Source organism: Ananas comosus, linkage group 22 (genome assembly GCF_001540865.1).
Source record: "Ananas comosus cultivar F153 linkage group 22, ASM154086v1, whole genome shotgun sequence".
NCBI lineage: Eukaryota > Viridiplantae > Streptophyta > Magnoliopsida > Poales > Bromeliaceae > Ananas > Ananas comosus.
In genome coordinates, this window is record NC_033642.1 from 3,342,377 (window position 1) to 3,357,192 (window position 14,816).

The 14,816-nt window shown below is 40.2% G+C and overlaps 2 protein-coding genes across 2 annotated transcripts; both read right to left on the minus strand.

Moving 5' to 3' along the window:
• Positions 752-2,673, minus strand: LOC109727056 (AT-hook motif nuclear-localized protein 22-like). Its single transcript, XM_020256928.1, has one exon. It carries the CDS (start codon positions 2,071-2,073, stop codon positions 1,018-1,020), a length of 1,056 nt encoding a protein of 351 aa, XP_020112517.1. The 5' UTR covers positions 2,074-2,673; the 3' UTR covers positions 752-1,017.
• Positions 7,966-8,822, minus strand: LOC109727707. Its single transcript, XM_020257891.1, has 4 exons — positions 8,761-8,822; positions 8,588-8,635; positions 8,249-8,485; positions 7,966-8,155 (listed from the first exon to the last, which is right to left on the minus strand). Exons 2-4 carry the CDS (start codon positions 8,618-8,620, stop codon positions 8,135-8,137), a joined length of 291 nt encoding a protein of 96 aa, XP_020113480.1. The 5' UTR covers positions 8,621-8,635; positions 8,761-8,822; the 3' UTR covers positions 7,966-8,134.

Genomic DNA, 14,816 nt, shown 5'->3' on the forward strand with positions numbered 1-14,816 from the left:
AGAACTAATTAAGAATTAAAACTCTACTTCGATAGCGTTTCTCTAAACAATATTACAACATACAATAGAAGTAGACAAATTAAAGTTTGGAGAGAATCTTTGCTGCGTATCTTGGAGAACAACACTGAGAAAAATGATTCAGGCGTAAGCCATGTTTCCAATGAAGGAATGTGTTATGTGTTTCTCCTGGTCCTCAAGCATGCATGCATGCCCATTTTTACGCAAGCATTGATTCTGGTCATCATTTAATTTATTCCTGCTAATTTTATTGCTTTCTTTTCTTAGCTTAGTCGTTTCTGTTGGCTTGAACCTTGTACTTTTGTTGCCCTATATCATCATGTAGGTTAATTTATAAGCTTACGGGGCCTATCTAGTTAGAGGTTCTCGCTACTCGGTATGTATATATATGCTCATTAATTGAGAAATTTTTTCTCTCTTAATATACTAGTTGAGAATTTCTGTTTCAACTTAAAGCTTCAGATGTACCAAATAAAACAGCTAAAGAAAAAGAAGAAGAACAAATAAAACAAAATGCAAGAGCCAACATAAATTAATTTATCTGATGATGATGATCTAAATTAATTAAGGTTCAGTATGCACAATATCCGATCAGTGAGAGTACTACTAGTGGAACATATAATTAAGCAAGTGCTCGATCATCATTCTTCCTCCATCTTCTTTCCTACGTTCATTAATCAGAGGATATCCCTTAAAGCTAGCTTTTCTCATAGCGAACAGTGGAAACCCCAAGAATTAAAAACATAGATTTACACAACAGAGGCGATACATATTTATGAAGTCATCCTATTAGCTAGTAACGAAGACGAAAAACTAAAGCGATCAATCACAACACAATTAGAAAAAGAAGGAAAAAAGAAAAAAAAAGAAAAGAAGAAGAAAACAAGATGGAAATTAAGAAACCGTTATCGAAAATAGTTTCCGATGGATATTGATATGGGTCCTAATTCACCTTGTTACCAGGAGATCGACGACAAGTAGCTAGAAGAGAAAAGGAGATCAATACGGGGCGGGACGACCTCCGCCGCCTCCGGAGGCCCATTCGTAGGCTGCTTCGGCCGGCAGTTGGATGCTGTTCAGCAGATTTGGCGGCAGGCCCTGGAAGAGCGATGCCGCGTTTGGATCGCCCAGCAGCTGCTGCTGCTGATGCTGCTGCAGCGGCGGTGGCGAATGTCCGACCATTTGAGGCGGCGGCGGCGATCCGAGCCCTCCTTGCACTTGCAGCCCTTCGTCGTCCTCCAGCGGCAGCCTCTCGTAGGCGGCGTTCCCGAACGACGCCGCCATTATCACCACCGGCCCCGACGCCATCAGCGAGCCGACGACGCTGCCCCCCACCACCTGCCCCTGGCCGCCCGCCAGGTACACCGTCAGCCCCGTGGCTTCGGGCGGCGCGGGCGGCGGCAGGAAGGAGCCGGCCAGGGAGAGGATTTCGAACCGGCCGTGCAGCGTCACTACGGCCCCCGGCGCTGCCGGCTGGCGCAGGGTGACGTTGGCGACGGCGCCGTTGCCGCTCAGGATGCAGACCCCGCGCTGGCGGCGCCGCGCGAAGGCCGCCACGCTCTCGGCGACGTCGCACCCGCCGGCAACCTCCATCACGTGCGACCGCAGCGCGTTCGCGCTGTCCCGCGTGATGATGATCGGCGGCTTCGGCTTGTTCTTCGACCCCGTTGGCCGCCCCCGCGGCCGCCGCGCCATCTCCCCGCCCCCATCCCCACCTCCTCCCCCGCCGGATTGCGACGCTGTCTCGGTGCCGTTCGGAATATCGTTGAACCCGTTGTTGTCGTTGTTGTTGTTGTTGCTGTCGTCATCGTCGTCGTCGTCATTATTGTTATTTCTGCGATCGGCGGTGTCGTGGAATCCGCGCTTCCTGACGCGGCTGCTGTGCTCGTCTTCGAGCTTCATGGGTTGCTGCATTAAGGGCTGCTGCTGGTGATGGAGGTGGTGGATGGATTGCGGGGCGAGGAGGTGGTGGAAGTCTCTACTGCTGGTGTGAAAGGGAGGCGGGAGGTGATGATGCCCACGATGAGTGTGCTGAGATGCTGCTAAAGGATCCATCTCGCATATATATCTATATCCTCTCTCTCTCTCTCTCTCTCTCTCTCTCTCTAATTAAATTACAGCAGCATATGATCTTCCTCCAGCTATATATAAATTAAACAACAGGAAGGAATATATGTATATATATAGAAACTGTGCAAATTTAGGAAGTAATGGAAACTAGCTAGTAATCAAAGAAGCAGCTAGCTTGCAAATGAAGATTGATGTTGGAAGCGCGCGGAGTAATCGAACTTCTTTCTTATAAGCCCAGCAAGAACGAAGTCGGTCCAGGGAAGGTAAAGTCGCACTCTCCTCTATGAGTTCTTTCTCTTTCGTTAGCCTTTTCGAGCATCGTTCCCGAATTCGCAGTCGAATCTCGCCGCCCATCTCATTTTTGCTCTTATAATTGTTGTGTGGGTTGTGTTTAGGATTGTCGTTTGGATCTTTTGCGGGAGAGGGGGGGAGTGGGGGGAAGGAGCTAGGTAGGTGCGTTTTAGGACAAGGTTAGGGTTATGGATTGGTCAATGGAAGAGGGGGAGGGGGCAAGGGGGAAGAGGGCAAATGAGCTGAATAATGGATTTTGGTTGGGTTTTTGATGATGGCAAGACAGCGTGCATATGCGGTGGTGAGTGGGGCCTACCAACCAACCCTCTAACCTCAACCCCAACCCCTCCCCTCTCCTTCTCCTCCTCGCTTTTGTCCTTTTCTTCTCCTCGGCCCCCGGACAATACCCACCCCCCACGTTCTCACTTTTCTCTCTCTTTCTCAACCGAAATTCTTGCATACGCCTTGTCCACCCTGCTCCGTATTCCGAAACTCCGTCGCTCATCAGAGTTTCTACCTGATGATTCAAAATATAGGAGCAATTGCTTATATATTTTTGAAAAATTTTCAATTTTCTAATTTATTCTTCTTAAAGGTTAATATTAAAAATACTATTTTTACGTTTCAATCTATTTTAAATATATTTCTAGAGTTAAAATCTGTTAATGAACTCTATTATCTCTATAAAATTACTATTTTGTCATTTCAAATATACCCTTCTATCAATACCGATTTTTCTTATTTGCCCTTAAGTTAGGGATACAAAAAGTATTTTACTTTTTGGTCATTTCAAATATACCTTTTTACCATCACTAATATTTTTTATTTGCCCTTAAGTTAAAGGCAAAAGTGACATTTTAATTTTTTTTTTTAACTGTGGTAAATATTTAACTTACGTTTAACCCAAATTAACTTAACGGATGATAACTGTAGGAGTATTTTGGAATAACGGATAAACATATGAGAGGTTTATTGGAAAGAAAAAAATAGAAATAAATAAAATATTATCGAAATTTTGTGGGACACATAGGCAATCATTTCTAAAATTATATTATTATATTTCTATAGTATTCAAAGAAAAGCAATAATAATAATAATAATAATACCAGGCTTTATAAATTTTGATCATCTATTTTTTTTTTTATAAATTTAGTAATACTATTTATATTTTATTGTAAATTTGCCATTTAGAGCATACGGAATTTTTCTCAAAATAATAATAATAATAATAATATCTTTTCTACTGTGTTTATTACTTTGGAGACCATTTGATCAGTCGTTATATTTTCAAAATTGATATGCATAAAATTTTTGGATGTTAACACACTAATCATTAAACTTTCATGGCTACAGTGCATAAGATCCACAAATATATTATATGCAATAATTTTCAATGAGATGATAACAACGACTANGATATCATTTACCTAGTGATCGAAAGGATTCAAAATCCATAATTTTTAATGGTTGATATCTGCCGTTTTCAAGTTTAACGGTGTAGAAGTATTCAAATCAGATGAAATTTTGATAGAAAATTCTTTATACTATCTACAACAAGATCTATATTTCTGATCGAAAATTTTAGTGTTATATCACCACTTTTTATAGGATTTTTATTTTCAGCCGTTAAAAATTATTGATTTTAAATCTTTTTGATTGCTAGGTAAATGATATCGAAAAATCGCAAAAATTATTTTCTAGAAACTTTAAATACGCTAGATAAAGCCTAACGGAGCCGATCGTCGATTTGAAAACTCCATCATCGAAAACGGCTCAGGAGCACGGAGGCCTTCGTGCTCCTGAGAGCACAACAGCCCTGCTCTATATATATATGTATGAATCAATAAAAATATTTTCATATTCTACATGTTAGTGCAGTATTTAAAAAGATCTTAATAGATAAATAGTTTGAAATAGCACTTTTAAAATAGGAAAAACTTCAAAACCATTCATGTGATTTCGCACTTTTTTATTTTAGTACTCTGTGGTTTAAAGTGTATCAAATTAGCACCCTGTGGTTTCGCACTTTTTCACTTTAGTATCCTATGGTTTAAAATGTATCAAGTTAGTACTCTGTGATTTTATTTTTGTATCAAGTTAGTATTCTGTGGTTTTATTTTTTTCTCAATGAAATATTAAACCACGGGGCACTAAAGTGAGAAAGTGCGAAACCACAGAGTAGTAACTTGATAGATTTTAAACCATAAGGTACTAAAGTGAGAAAGTGCGAAACCACATAATAGTAATTTGATACACTTTAAACTATAGAATACTAAAGTGAGAAAGAGTAAAACCACATGAGAATATTTTAAGTTTTCTTTTTAAAATATGCATTGCATAAATTAATTTAATTATTTTTATATTATAAATATTGATATGTATTGTGGGGGGTCTGAAAGTAATAGGATTATTACTTCCAAAAAGAAAAAAAAGAAAAAAAATGCTGCCGCATCAGCTCAGCTGGCTGTAGCTTTCATCCCTTCGCTCTCACGGTTCTTCTCTCTCTCTGCCTTTCCTTCCGTCCAGACTTTGCGGCCTCCTTTTCCGTGTCCTTGACTTCGCCAGCCATCGGTTCTTCCCGCGCGCTACAGGCCCATCAGTTTGCTTAAACGTCGCTTTACTGGCGCCCGTTCGAAACCTCCCCTCCCTTTTCCCACTTATTACGACGCTGCCACCAGCCGGTCAACGGCGTAGTGGCGCCGGGAGATGAGAGGGCGGGGGGTGGGGTGGGCAACACGACGGTCCGAGTCGTTGTCGTCGAATGGCATTTTCGAAATTAAGTCCGGGAGAGAGGGGCTGTTTGCGCAGCAGAAGGGGCCGAGCGAGGGGGTGGCATGTGGGTCTGGGTCAGGCGTTGTCGCCACGGGGGAAGGTGAGGAGGGGTGGGGGGCTCGAATCTCGGGGGCGGTCATGAATGAATATGGAAATTCAGGTGGGGCCCACAAGGGCTGAGCAACGTGTGACAGGTGGCGATGAATGAGCCGTGGGATGAGATCGAACTCGGAGTGCCGGGGGTGAAGAAGAACCGACGTGACGTCTCGATCGCAGCCGTCCGACAGCTCAGAGGCCCACCTCACCCCCTCAGCTGGGGTCTCGGGTTTTGGAACGTCTCTAACTACTACAAACGCATCGCACGCACGCTCCTTCACTCGCGCTAATTACTGACACACAAGGTTAAAAATGCAGGTAAAATCTATAGTCGGCGAACCCCTTCACTATACGCCATGCCACTATGTACTGTCTATACTTTTGTAATTCATATCATTTTTTCATTTATTTTAAAAATAAAATTATTTTACTGCTCAACTCTAATGATTTAAAAATTAATTTAGGGAGAATCAATTGATTTGATCGGTTCCACGGTAAGCAAGTTTATAAAATAATTTGGTTCAACCTTTTGAATCGAATTAGTCAAAAATTATTTTAACTGTTCGATCCCATGGTTAATTTAACTATCGAATCAGTGAACCGGTCCGGCTTTAATCAAAGTTGTCAAGCTTTATTGATCTAATCATATTAAAATCCAACTACTTAAAATTTTATTGTCTATTAACACAGTTTAGTCCTATAAAAAGTGAAATTGGAAAAAATTATATCTACTTAGTTTGGTCTAAAAATAGTACTTTATCCTTAAATATGACAATAGAATAAGTGAAATTTGAAAAAAATTATATCTACTTAGTTTGGTCTAAAAATAGTATTTTATCCTAAAATATGGCACTAGAATAATAATATATGTACATTTTTCTATATAATAAAATTAAAAATAATAATTAATTATTTATGATGTCACTCGTTCAATCACCGGTTGACTCACTCGTTGAACCAGTGACCATATGACACAGCAACATTTTCATATCGCTATTCAATACGAATTTTTAAAACATTGGTCACACTAAATTAACGGGCGAAAACTCCATTCCTACGATGGGTAGGATGCATGATTTAGGACTCTTTTTGTATTTAGTCTACTCAGAAAATTTTACTTTGTAAATGATTCTATTAAAATTATAAATATAAAAAATAACCCTATATTGTACATGTAGATGCATGCCATAAGAAAAAAAATAAATAAATTTCCACTGATTCATTCACCATCTATAAATCTATATAAAGCCACAATACTTTTTACCACGTGGCATGTTACGTACCTTTCACTCTCATAACTCAACTTTAAATCAAACCAGCTTCACTTCTTTTCAACGCCCAATTCTTTACATTCCCACTTCTCTAATTACATGTAAGGTGCAATATTTAATTATATGCACCATATTAATATTCTATCAATAAGCGGGCTTTATAACTTTAATCCACTCTCCTTCTCCATTAATCTCCCATCCCTTCTCTTCTGTAACTCTTTTGCATATACTATAAACTTTTTTTTTGCCACGTGACATGTTACCCTTCATTCTCATAGCCCAACTTTAAATCAAACCACTTTCTCCTCTTCTCAACGTCCAGCCCTTCACCTCCCCATTCCTCTAATTACATGGAAGGTGCAACATTTAATTACATGCACTATATTAATATTCTATCAATGAGTGGGTTCTAACTATAATTTTATTTTTTTAACAGTTGAATTTAGACATGCAAATTGGCTGTGTTTAACATGGTATAGCTTCCTATATATCAATAAGCTGTAAATATAAATTTTATTAAAATTTTTAAATTTTGTTTCTATTATCTAGCCGCTGCATCGCGCGGGTTTCTACACTAGTCTTTATAATATGGTGATTTATTTAACATGTTTAATGAAATAACATAATGTATTTTTAATAAAAGAACATAAGTCTTTTACTTTTTATTTACTATTCTAAACACAGTGAATGGATCACCATATTCACTTCTCCCTTATCCTGCATTGTGCCTATGTGTATAAATATACGTAAAAAAAAGTTTCATGATTTACACCCTAAAAGCGCACTACAAGAAAAATCATATTTCTTGGCCGTCAAAATTGCCAGCAAAAGTAGCCAAAAGTGCCACTAAAGATCAATCTTGGCATTTTCTAAATCGCCAGTAATGCAACTGTCGACAAAAGTAAATTGCCAGCAAAGCAATATTTACTGGCAATTTGAAGTGCTGATAAATAGTAATTACTGGCAATTTGAAGTGCTAAAAATACTATTTATCTTGGCAATTTAAATGCCATCAAATGAGAAACTAGTGGCTTTTTCAATAACCAGCAAATAATTATTTCATGGCAATCCAAATTACCATCAAAACCATTATTTGGCAACAGCTAAAATCACCAACAAAAATATTATTTCAAACAATCTAAAGTGTCAGCAAATAGTATTTTCATCTAGCTAGTTCAGAAAATCACAAAAAGAATTTATTTTTTTAATTATTCACCAATAAATGTCACAATTTTCTCTTTAGCATCAAAGAGTCATTCAATACTAGAAGTTCATCAATTTTATATACTAAAGTAAGCAGGTCAATAAAGCAAGCAGTTCAATATGTTCAGTAAATTTCATTGATATGAAAAGTTTTACATTATAATCTATAGGCCACAGGTACTTTGAAAATAAGTTTAAGCCAAGACTCGACTTAAACTATTAACAATTGAGCCATACAATCAAAAAGACTTCAACAAAAATTTCATATAACCTGTTCGAAACTCAAAAGGTCTGAAACAACATATACAATATCTATAAGCCACTCAAAACAACAAAAAAGGTTTGCATAACATGCCAATCAATTGGCTTCAAAGCGGCTATCTCCAAAACATTCTGAAGATCACATAGCTTCTTCATCTTCCATCTTCTTTAACCTATCACAATAGAAAAAAGATAGTATTCAATTATCTAGTTCATATTTTGTATAAAAAGAATAGTTGATTAATATGTATAAACATGAAACTTACAAGAAAAGAAGGCCAAGCAATTGATTTTCTAGCAGCATCACCGATTGTCTTCAAATTTTGGAAATTACGAATCAGGCTCTCATTGGGTATTATAGCAACCTCAACATAGACCTCCCAATACTGTTGGCCTAGTCGTTCTCCTCCAACTATAGTAGATGGGTCTCTACTAAATAGAATTCCTCGTGCGACAGGACGATGAGGTTTTCCAAGAGACATTAATGTCACTTCTTTTCCACCCTATATACTATGTTCAAGCATTATAAATAACATTTTATGACAAATATGTAATTAGTTAAACATAGTTGAAATGCTGTAAAAAGATTCAAAATTATAACTTACTTCATCTCGAGACATTTCTTGTTGCGATCTCATTTTCTTGTAATGTATCTATAATATTGAGAGAATTTATTCAAAATTAAGCATTAGAATACATATTTATCACAAATTAAATCATCAAAAATGAATTTGGAGAGTGACTACATAATTTGCTATGAAATAATCTAAAAACAAACCCTATGAGTCGGAATTGCATGAATGGATGACGACGACGAAGACCATTCCTCTCTTTCAAGTCTGTTGACGAGAGACCGGTTCCGAACGTTGGTTTTTCGAGTTCGACACGAGAGACCGGTCCCATACAGGGAGAGACCGGTCCCTCAGCGCATGAGCAGCCCAGACCGGACAGTGCACAGAGTGGATTTTTGAGGGGCCTAAGTGGATTTTGTTACCTTAGAGGCTATAGGCAGCCTCTCTTCCCCCTCTCACTCTCATTTTCTCTCCCACACACTCTCCTTACACTTCTAGAAAGAGAAAGGGGAAGGAGGAGAAGGAGAAGGAGAGGAGAGGAGCTTGCTTTGAGGCCTTGGAGCACCATCTTCTTCCTCATTTCTCACCTTTGGAGGCTTGGAGCTTACTTTTGGAGCTTTGTGGTGGATCAATCTTCAACCCTAGAAGATTTTGAGCTTGGATTGGAGCATTCTAGAGGTAAGTGGCAAGATTCATTCCTCTAGATCTTAGTTTTGGGACTTTTTGCTTGTTTAAACCCTAGATTTTGGATTTTAGGGTTAGATTTGGGGATTCTTGATATGAGGCTTCTTGATCTCATTGGAATGGTTTGGAACCTTTATATAGGTTAGATTGGAAGACCTCTACCTCCCATTTGAAGATTACGAGAGGGTTTTTCACTTGAGGTGAGTTTTTCCCAACCCTAGCTTAAGATGGTTAATGATCAACCTTGTGGTTGTTCGTTACGTTTGTTTGACCCTTGTTCCTACATCTCTAGGTTGCTAGGAGGCTAGTTGACACCTTCGTCGGAGCTTACGAAGGATCGCGAGTGTTTTGGTGGGTTTGACTTCATGAAAATGGGGCTAAATGGCCCCTATGCTTTCTAAACTCTTCGTAAAGTATTTTTAAATGCATTTTTATGCTAATTAGAATTTATGTGAATTTTAGAACACCTAAAATGCATGCCTTATGTGTAAGTTAAATTTTCACTCTGTATAGTAGGGTAATCAGGGTTATTTTCATGCATGTGAGGAGTGTTCATGTGGACGAATGGGATTCTCGTCTAGTATGCTAATTTAGCTCATATCCGTGTATTGGAAACATTATACTATGTTTGGACTTAGTAGTATAAAGTGTCATCAAGAGGCACTTGAAATTAGTAAACTATGAAACTGCAACATAGAAACATAATGTTAGGCCATTGTACATCTGCTATATATTCCATGTTAGAGACATGATGACATAGAGATAGGCCTTTGGGACATTCGATACATTCCATGTTATTTGACGTGAGGACTTGGTACTTGTGACTGGACGTATGACTACTTGCCATTGTGCTCATTCGCNCACCGGTATCAAATAAAGCACGAACTCTAATGCCATCAAGTAAAATGATACCTGCAACCACATCCTCGGCTGCTGTCGCCTCCTCGGTCTGAGCGGCATATATACGCCCACTCGGGGCCTGTCGAGATCCCTCGCCCTGGTGCTGGACGGGTGGCCGCCCCGGCTGGTATTGTGTCGATGGAGTCCCCTGGCTGGCGGCTGGTAGAGCCGGTGCCGATGTAGTCAACGATGCCGGTGAAGATCCCCTCGGGCACTCGGTCCGAAAGTGGCCCTCCTGGCCACACTGGAAATACCTCCCTCCCCGCTGCGGGCACTGCGGTGGAATGTGTGGACCACCACAGATCACGCAGTGGGGAGGTCGGCATCGGTCAAGTGCCCCTTGATGACAGTTCTCTATGTCAAAGCATGGCAACTATGTTCCAAAGTACATGTTCCAAGTCATAATCCTCATAAGAGATGTATTTTCCACTTGCAAAATAAACACTTTTTCCGTATGCATGCATTCTACTCATATAGCTCTACTATATAGTGAAATTTTTCATAATACACAAGGCTTGCATTTTAAGTGCTCTAAAATTCATATAAATTTTATTTAGCATAGAAATGAATTTAAAATTATTTTACAACAAGTAGAAAGAGCATAGGGGCCATTTCGCCCCATTTCCACGAAGCCAAACCCACCGATGACAACGAAACTCCTCGTGCGCTCCCACGAGGGTGTCCTCTAGTCTCCTAGTACCCTAGAGGTATAAAAATATGTGTCATACGAGCCAAACGAACAATACCTAGCTCAATCATTAAGCTAATCAAGCATAGGTGAGGAAAACTCACCTCTAGTGCAAAAATCTCCTCTAAAGCTCCAAAAGAGAGCTAGAGCCCTTCCAAACCAACCAAATGGAAGCCTCTAATCCACTCAATCTAGTTTCAAAAGTCCTAGATTCAAAATACCCAAAATAAACCCTAATATCACAATCTAGGGTTTCATCTACTATAAAACATCAAAACCAAAATCTAGAGGGAGGGAACAACTTGCTTACCTCTTAGAAGCTTCAATCCAAGCTCAAAGGTCCACAACTTCTAAGATTGTTCTTCTACAAAGCTCAAAACCAAGCCCCAAGCCCTCTCCAAAGGTGGAAAATGCTCTAGGAAGCAAAAGAGAGCAAAAAGCTTCCTAAATCAAGCAAAAAGGAGTAAAATCCAAGGGGAAGAAGAGAGAAGCCTTACTTCTTCTCCTATGATCTCAGTCAGGGAGAGTCCCCAGGGCGTAGGGGCTAATATAAATAGGCTACAATCGCGAAAACCCCTGCAGTATCAAACTGCTCAAAATCTGCCACCTGTACCGGTACACGACCTTGTACCAGTACAAGGCCCACGAAAATGCAAACCCGAGGCTCGGTCGCGGGTCTGCGCTGCTGTACCGTACAAGCCGATGGCTGTACCGGTACAACCATCAACCTTGTACCGGTACAGACAGTCTTGTTCCGGTTCAAGCTCTGCTGCAGGCTACCCGAAGCTGACCAAGGTCCAACTTTTTTTGGGCTTTGGCACCAGCTTAAAACCACAATTCTCGGATGCGAGCATAGGTCGGAACACTGTCTACGACCTTCCAGAAATCTGAAAAAGCTCGAACACCAGATCAAACACTCGAACCTCGCAATTTGCAAAGGTCCAGTGTGTTACAGAGAGTGAGAGATTTTGTCATCCCTGTATAGAGACCACCTGTGTATCTACTTTTAGCACTTGTATTTGAGATTTCTTTTGTATTACTTTATGTTTCTTTAGTGAATCTCTGTTTATCTTTATTCCTTGGTTGTAGAAATTAGAAACTTATCATGCTCTGATACCTTAGTTGTCTTTTAACTGCTTTATTTATTGTTGTTTTTAGACGCTTATATGTTTTAGACTGTATGGCGATCTGGCACCGCCGGGCGGCTCCGCTAGGTCCGGGGCGTGACAGGCTCGGCTCTTCTTGAACCGACTGTTCTTCTAGCAAGGATTTCTCCTTGCCTTTGCTTTGATTTTATATCGGCTCCATTGCAGCGAGTCGCCTCACTTTTCTTCTGAAATGCTCGTATTTGGCAACTCAAACACCTAGATCAAATAGGTTAGAAAAATACTTATCTTCAAAATGTCTTTTTTATCTAAAATGCAGACCATTTAACGCCATTTTGGCGAACTCTGATTCTGGCATTCTCATAAAGCACGGTTTTGCTATTTTGAAACGGTCCAAATACTCTTCGACCGTTTCACCTGACATTTGTCAGTATATAAGCCAAGTCGGCGACCGATAATGTGGCTCCGATCTATAGAATCGCTCATGAAATTTTCTTTCCAATTCGTCCCAATCTTGGACGGAAGTTGGCTGATAAAACTTGTATACCAAGTAAACGCCGTTTTAGTTAACGACGTGTTAAATAATCAAAGTTTCAAAAATGAGTCAGCGGCCGCTTCTCTACATTGGGCCGTGAACCGGGCTATATGCTCGACCGTATTCTCGGTCTCATCGCCCGAGAACTTGTCGAACTTCGGCATTTTTCAGTTTGCCGGATACGGATGCTCTGTATCTATGTTTGCTGGATACGGGGATCGAAAAACGGGCCGCATAGCCGGCCTGGCCCCTACTCCGAAGGTATTCCGAATGACTTCCTCAATCTGAGCATACAGTGGAGCTTATGCTTGAGTCGAATTTGGCCCTTGAGGAACTTAAGAATTCTGTATTACAGGGTTCGCTCCTTACATATCATTAGGGGCCTGCCCCCCAGCCCTAATCCCTACATTTTGGGGCTGATAAACTGGTAAAGGAGGTAAACTGATGCAATCTCTGACTGCGGGCTGGTATTGATATTCGCCGTCCTATAAGCAGTCTGGAAATGTGACATTTGCGGTTGCACCTGTGAGACCGCCGACGTGAGTGGATTTTGTTGCACCGGCACATTTAGGGGCCCTTGTTGCCCCCCATAAGATTGCTCGTTTCGGATAAATAATTGCCTGATTCGAATAATATTTTCATTATAAGCCGTGATAGCAGCCAGCACCGCGTCTAGTCGAGCGGAACTTTGATGAATATTTTGATCTAAAGTTTGCAGGACTCGGCTCATCTGGCCGAGCACCTGAGTTAGACTCGGCTCTTGATAAGCCGACTGTCTACTAATTTCTCCTTCAACTGGCAAAATTGCTTGACATTCGCAAGCATTGTTTGAATCACTAGATTGATTACTCCCAGAATTTCTAGGAACAACCCTATTGCGCAAATTCATGGCATTATCATCAGCCATAATTTCAATAAAAATATGAATTTACCTAAAATCGAGTCCCACCCGACGTGCCAAAAAATTGTTGCGTGCCGAATGTTCCGACCCTTGACTCGGTCAATAATTCTCCTCGGGAAGATCATCGGGATGCGAGACGGCGGCGGATTATGACCCTCGAAGTATGCGCCCACAGAGGATCAAGCAATTAGGCCGATGAGGGATCGAATCAGCCAGGTTCGAAAACCTCCGCAGTAAATTCACTTCGGCAGGATGAGCCGAATGGAGAGGGGAAGCCCAGAATTTGACTAAGAAACGAGCCAAATGGCCAAACAACTTGTGATCTGATCGGCAAGAAGAGCCAAAGATAACTTTCTATTGAATAGCAAAAGGAAAAATACACAAACAGGGGAGTGATGCCCGTAGGGCAGACAGACTCCAAGTATGGGAACAGTGGAGTGATGCCCGTAGGGCAGACATACTCCAAGTATATTCTATAAGGGAGTGATGCCCATGGGGTAGACAGACTCTAAAGATCTAAGTTACAGGAACTACTCCTAGGAAAGCGATAAATGCGGAAAAGAAAAATATTACATTTAGACTACTCCTAGAAAAGCAATAAAATGCAGAGAAAATAAGGGTGGTCTTTCGTGCGCAGGGGCAAAGACCTCTATTGCAGGCTTCAAAGTTACTATTTATAGCCCACATTATTAGTTGGTTGAAAGAAGTTGGGGGGAGTGGTTGTAACCATGATCGTGGAAGTTATACTAACTTCTCATGGAAGTTACGCTAACTCCTCATGAAAGTTACGCCCCAATCTTCAACCGTTCCCGCCTTTTTGTCCTTCAGGCGCCTTATTGCCGACTCCTGGTGTACCACGTGTCCTTATTGGCTCATACGTGGATTAGATCGGCTCAATTTTGGTATCAACACATATAATCATAACAATAAAAAAATTTTTAATAATCTATCCATACAATTCTAACAATCAAACAAAAATTCTAATATTCCACAAACAATCCTAATAACCTCACTTTTTTTATTTCCCGTATAATCTACGTACAATTTTAGCAAACTCATTTTTTTTCTCTTTCCCAAAAAATTATGAAAAAGACGGTGAATGATTCACCGCCTTTAAAAGACCTTAAAGACTTTCAGAATGCGGTGAATACGAATTTGATAGAATTATTTCACAAATTATAAAATTTTAGATGATTATTTTATAAAAAAAATCCATTTCCAGCGTCTCAGGACAGAAAAACAGGAGTGGTGCATACGGTTACCTTAACTGCTTACTATGGCAACCCGGAATTCTCAACTCTTTTATTTTATTTTATGTTTTTTTTTTCGTTGACAGAAGAGCTTATTCTGAACAATTAAAAGCACAAAAAGTGTCGATAGAGCTCCCCTCAAGGGAAGAAGGGAAAAAAAATAAAAGAAAAAAAAAACCCTTAAATATCTACTTGGAA

Excerpts from the sequence above, each read along its gene's own strand:
- LOC109727056 (XM_020256928.1), bottom strand. The coding sequence starts at position 2,073 with ATGGATCCTTTAGCAGCATCTCAGCACACTCATCGTGGGCATCATCAC.
- LOC109727707 (XM_020257891.1), bottom strand. The coding sequence starts at position 8,620 with ATGAGATCGCAACAAGAAATGTCTCGAGATGAA. Across the intron at positions 8,486-8,587 it reads AAGAAATGTCTCGAGATGAA|GGTGGAAAAGAAGTGACATT; the intron begins GTAAGTTATAAT and ends CATAGTATATAG. Across the intron at positions 8,156-8,248 it reads TTGCTTGGCCTTCTTTTCTT|GTTAAAGAAGATGGAAGATG; the intron begins GTAAGTTTCATG and ends CTATTGTGATAG.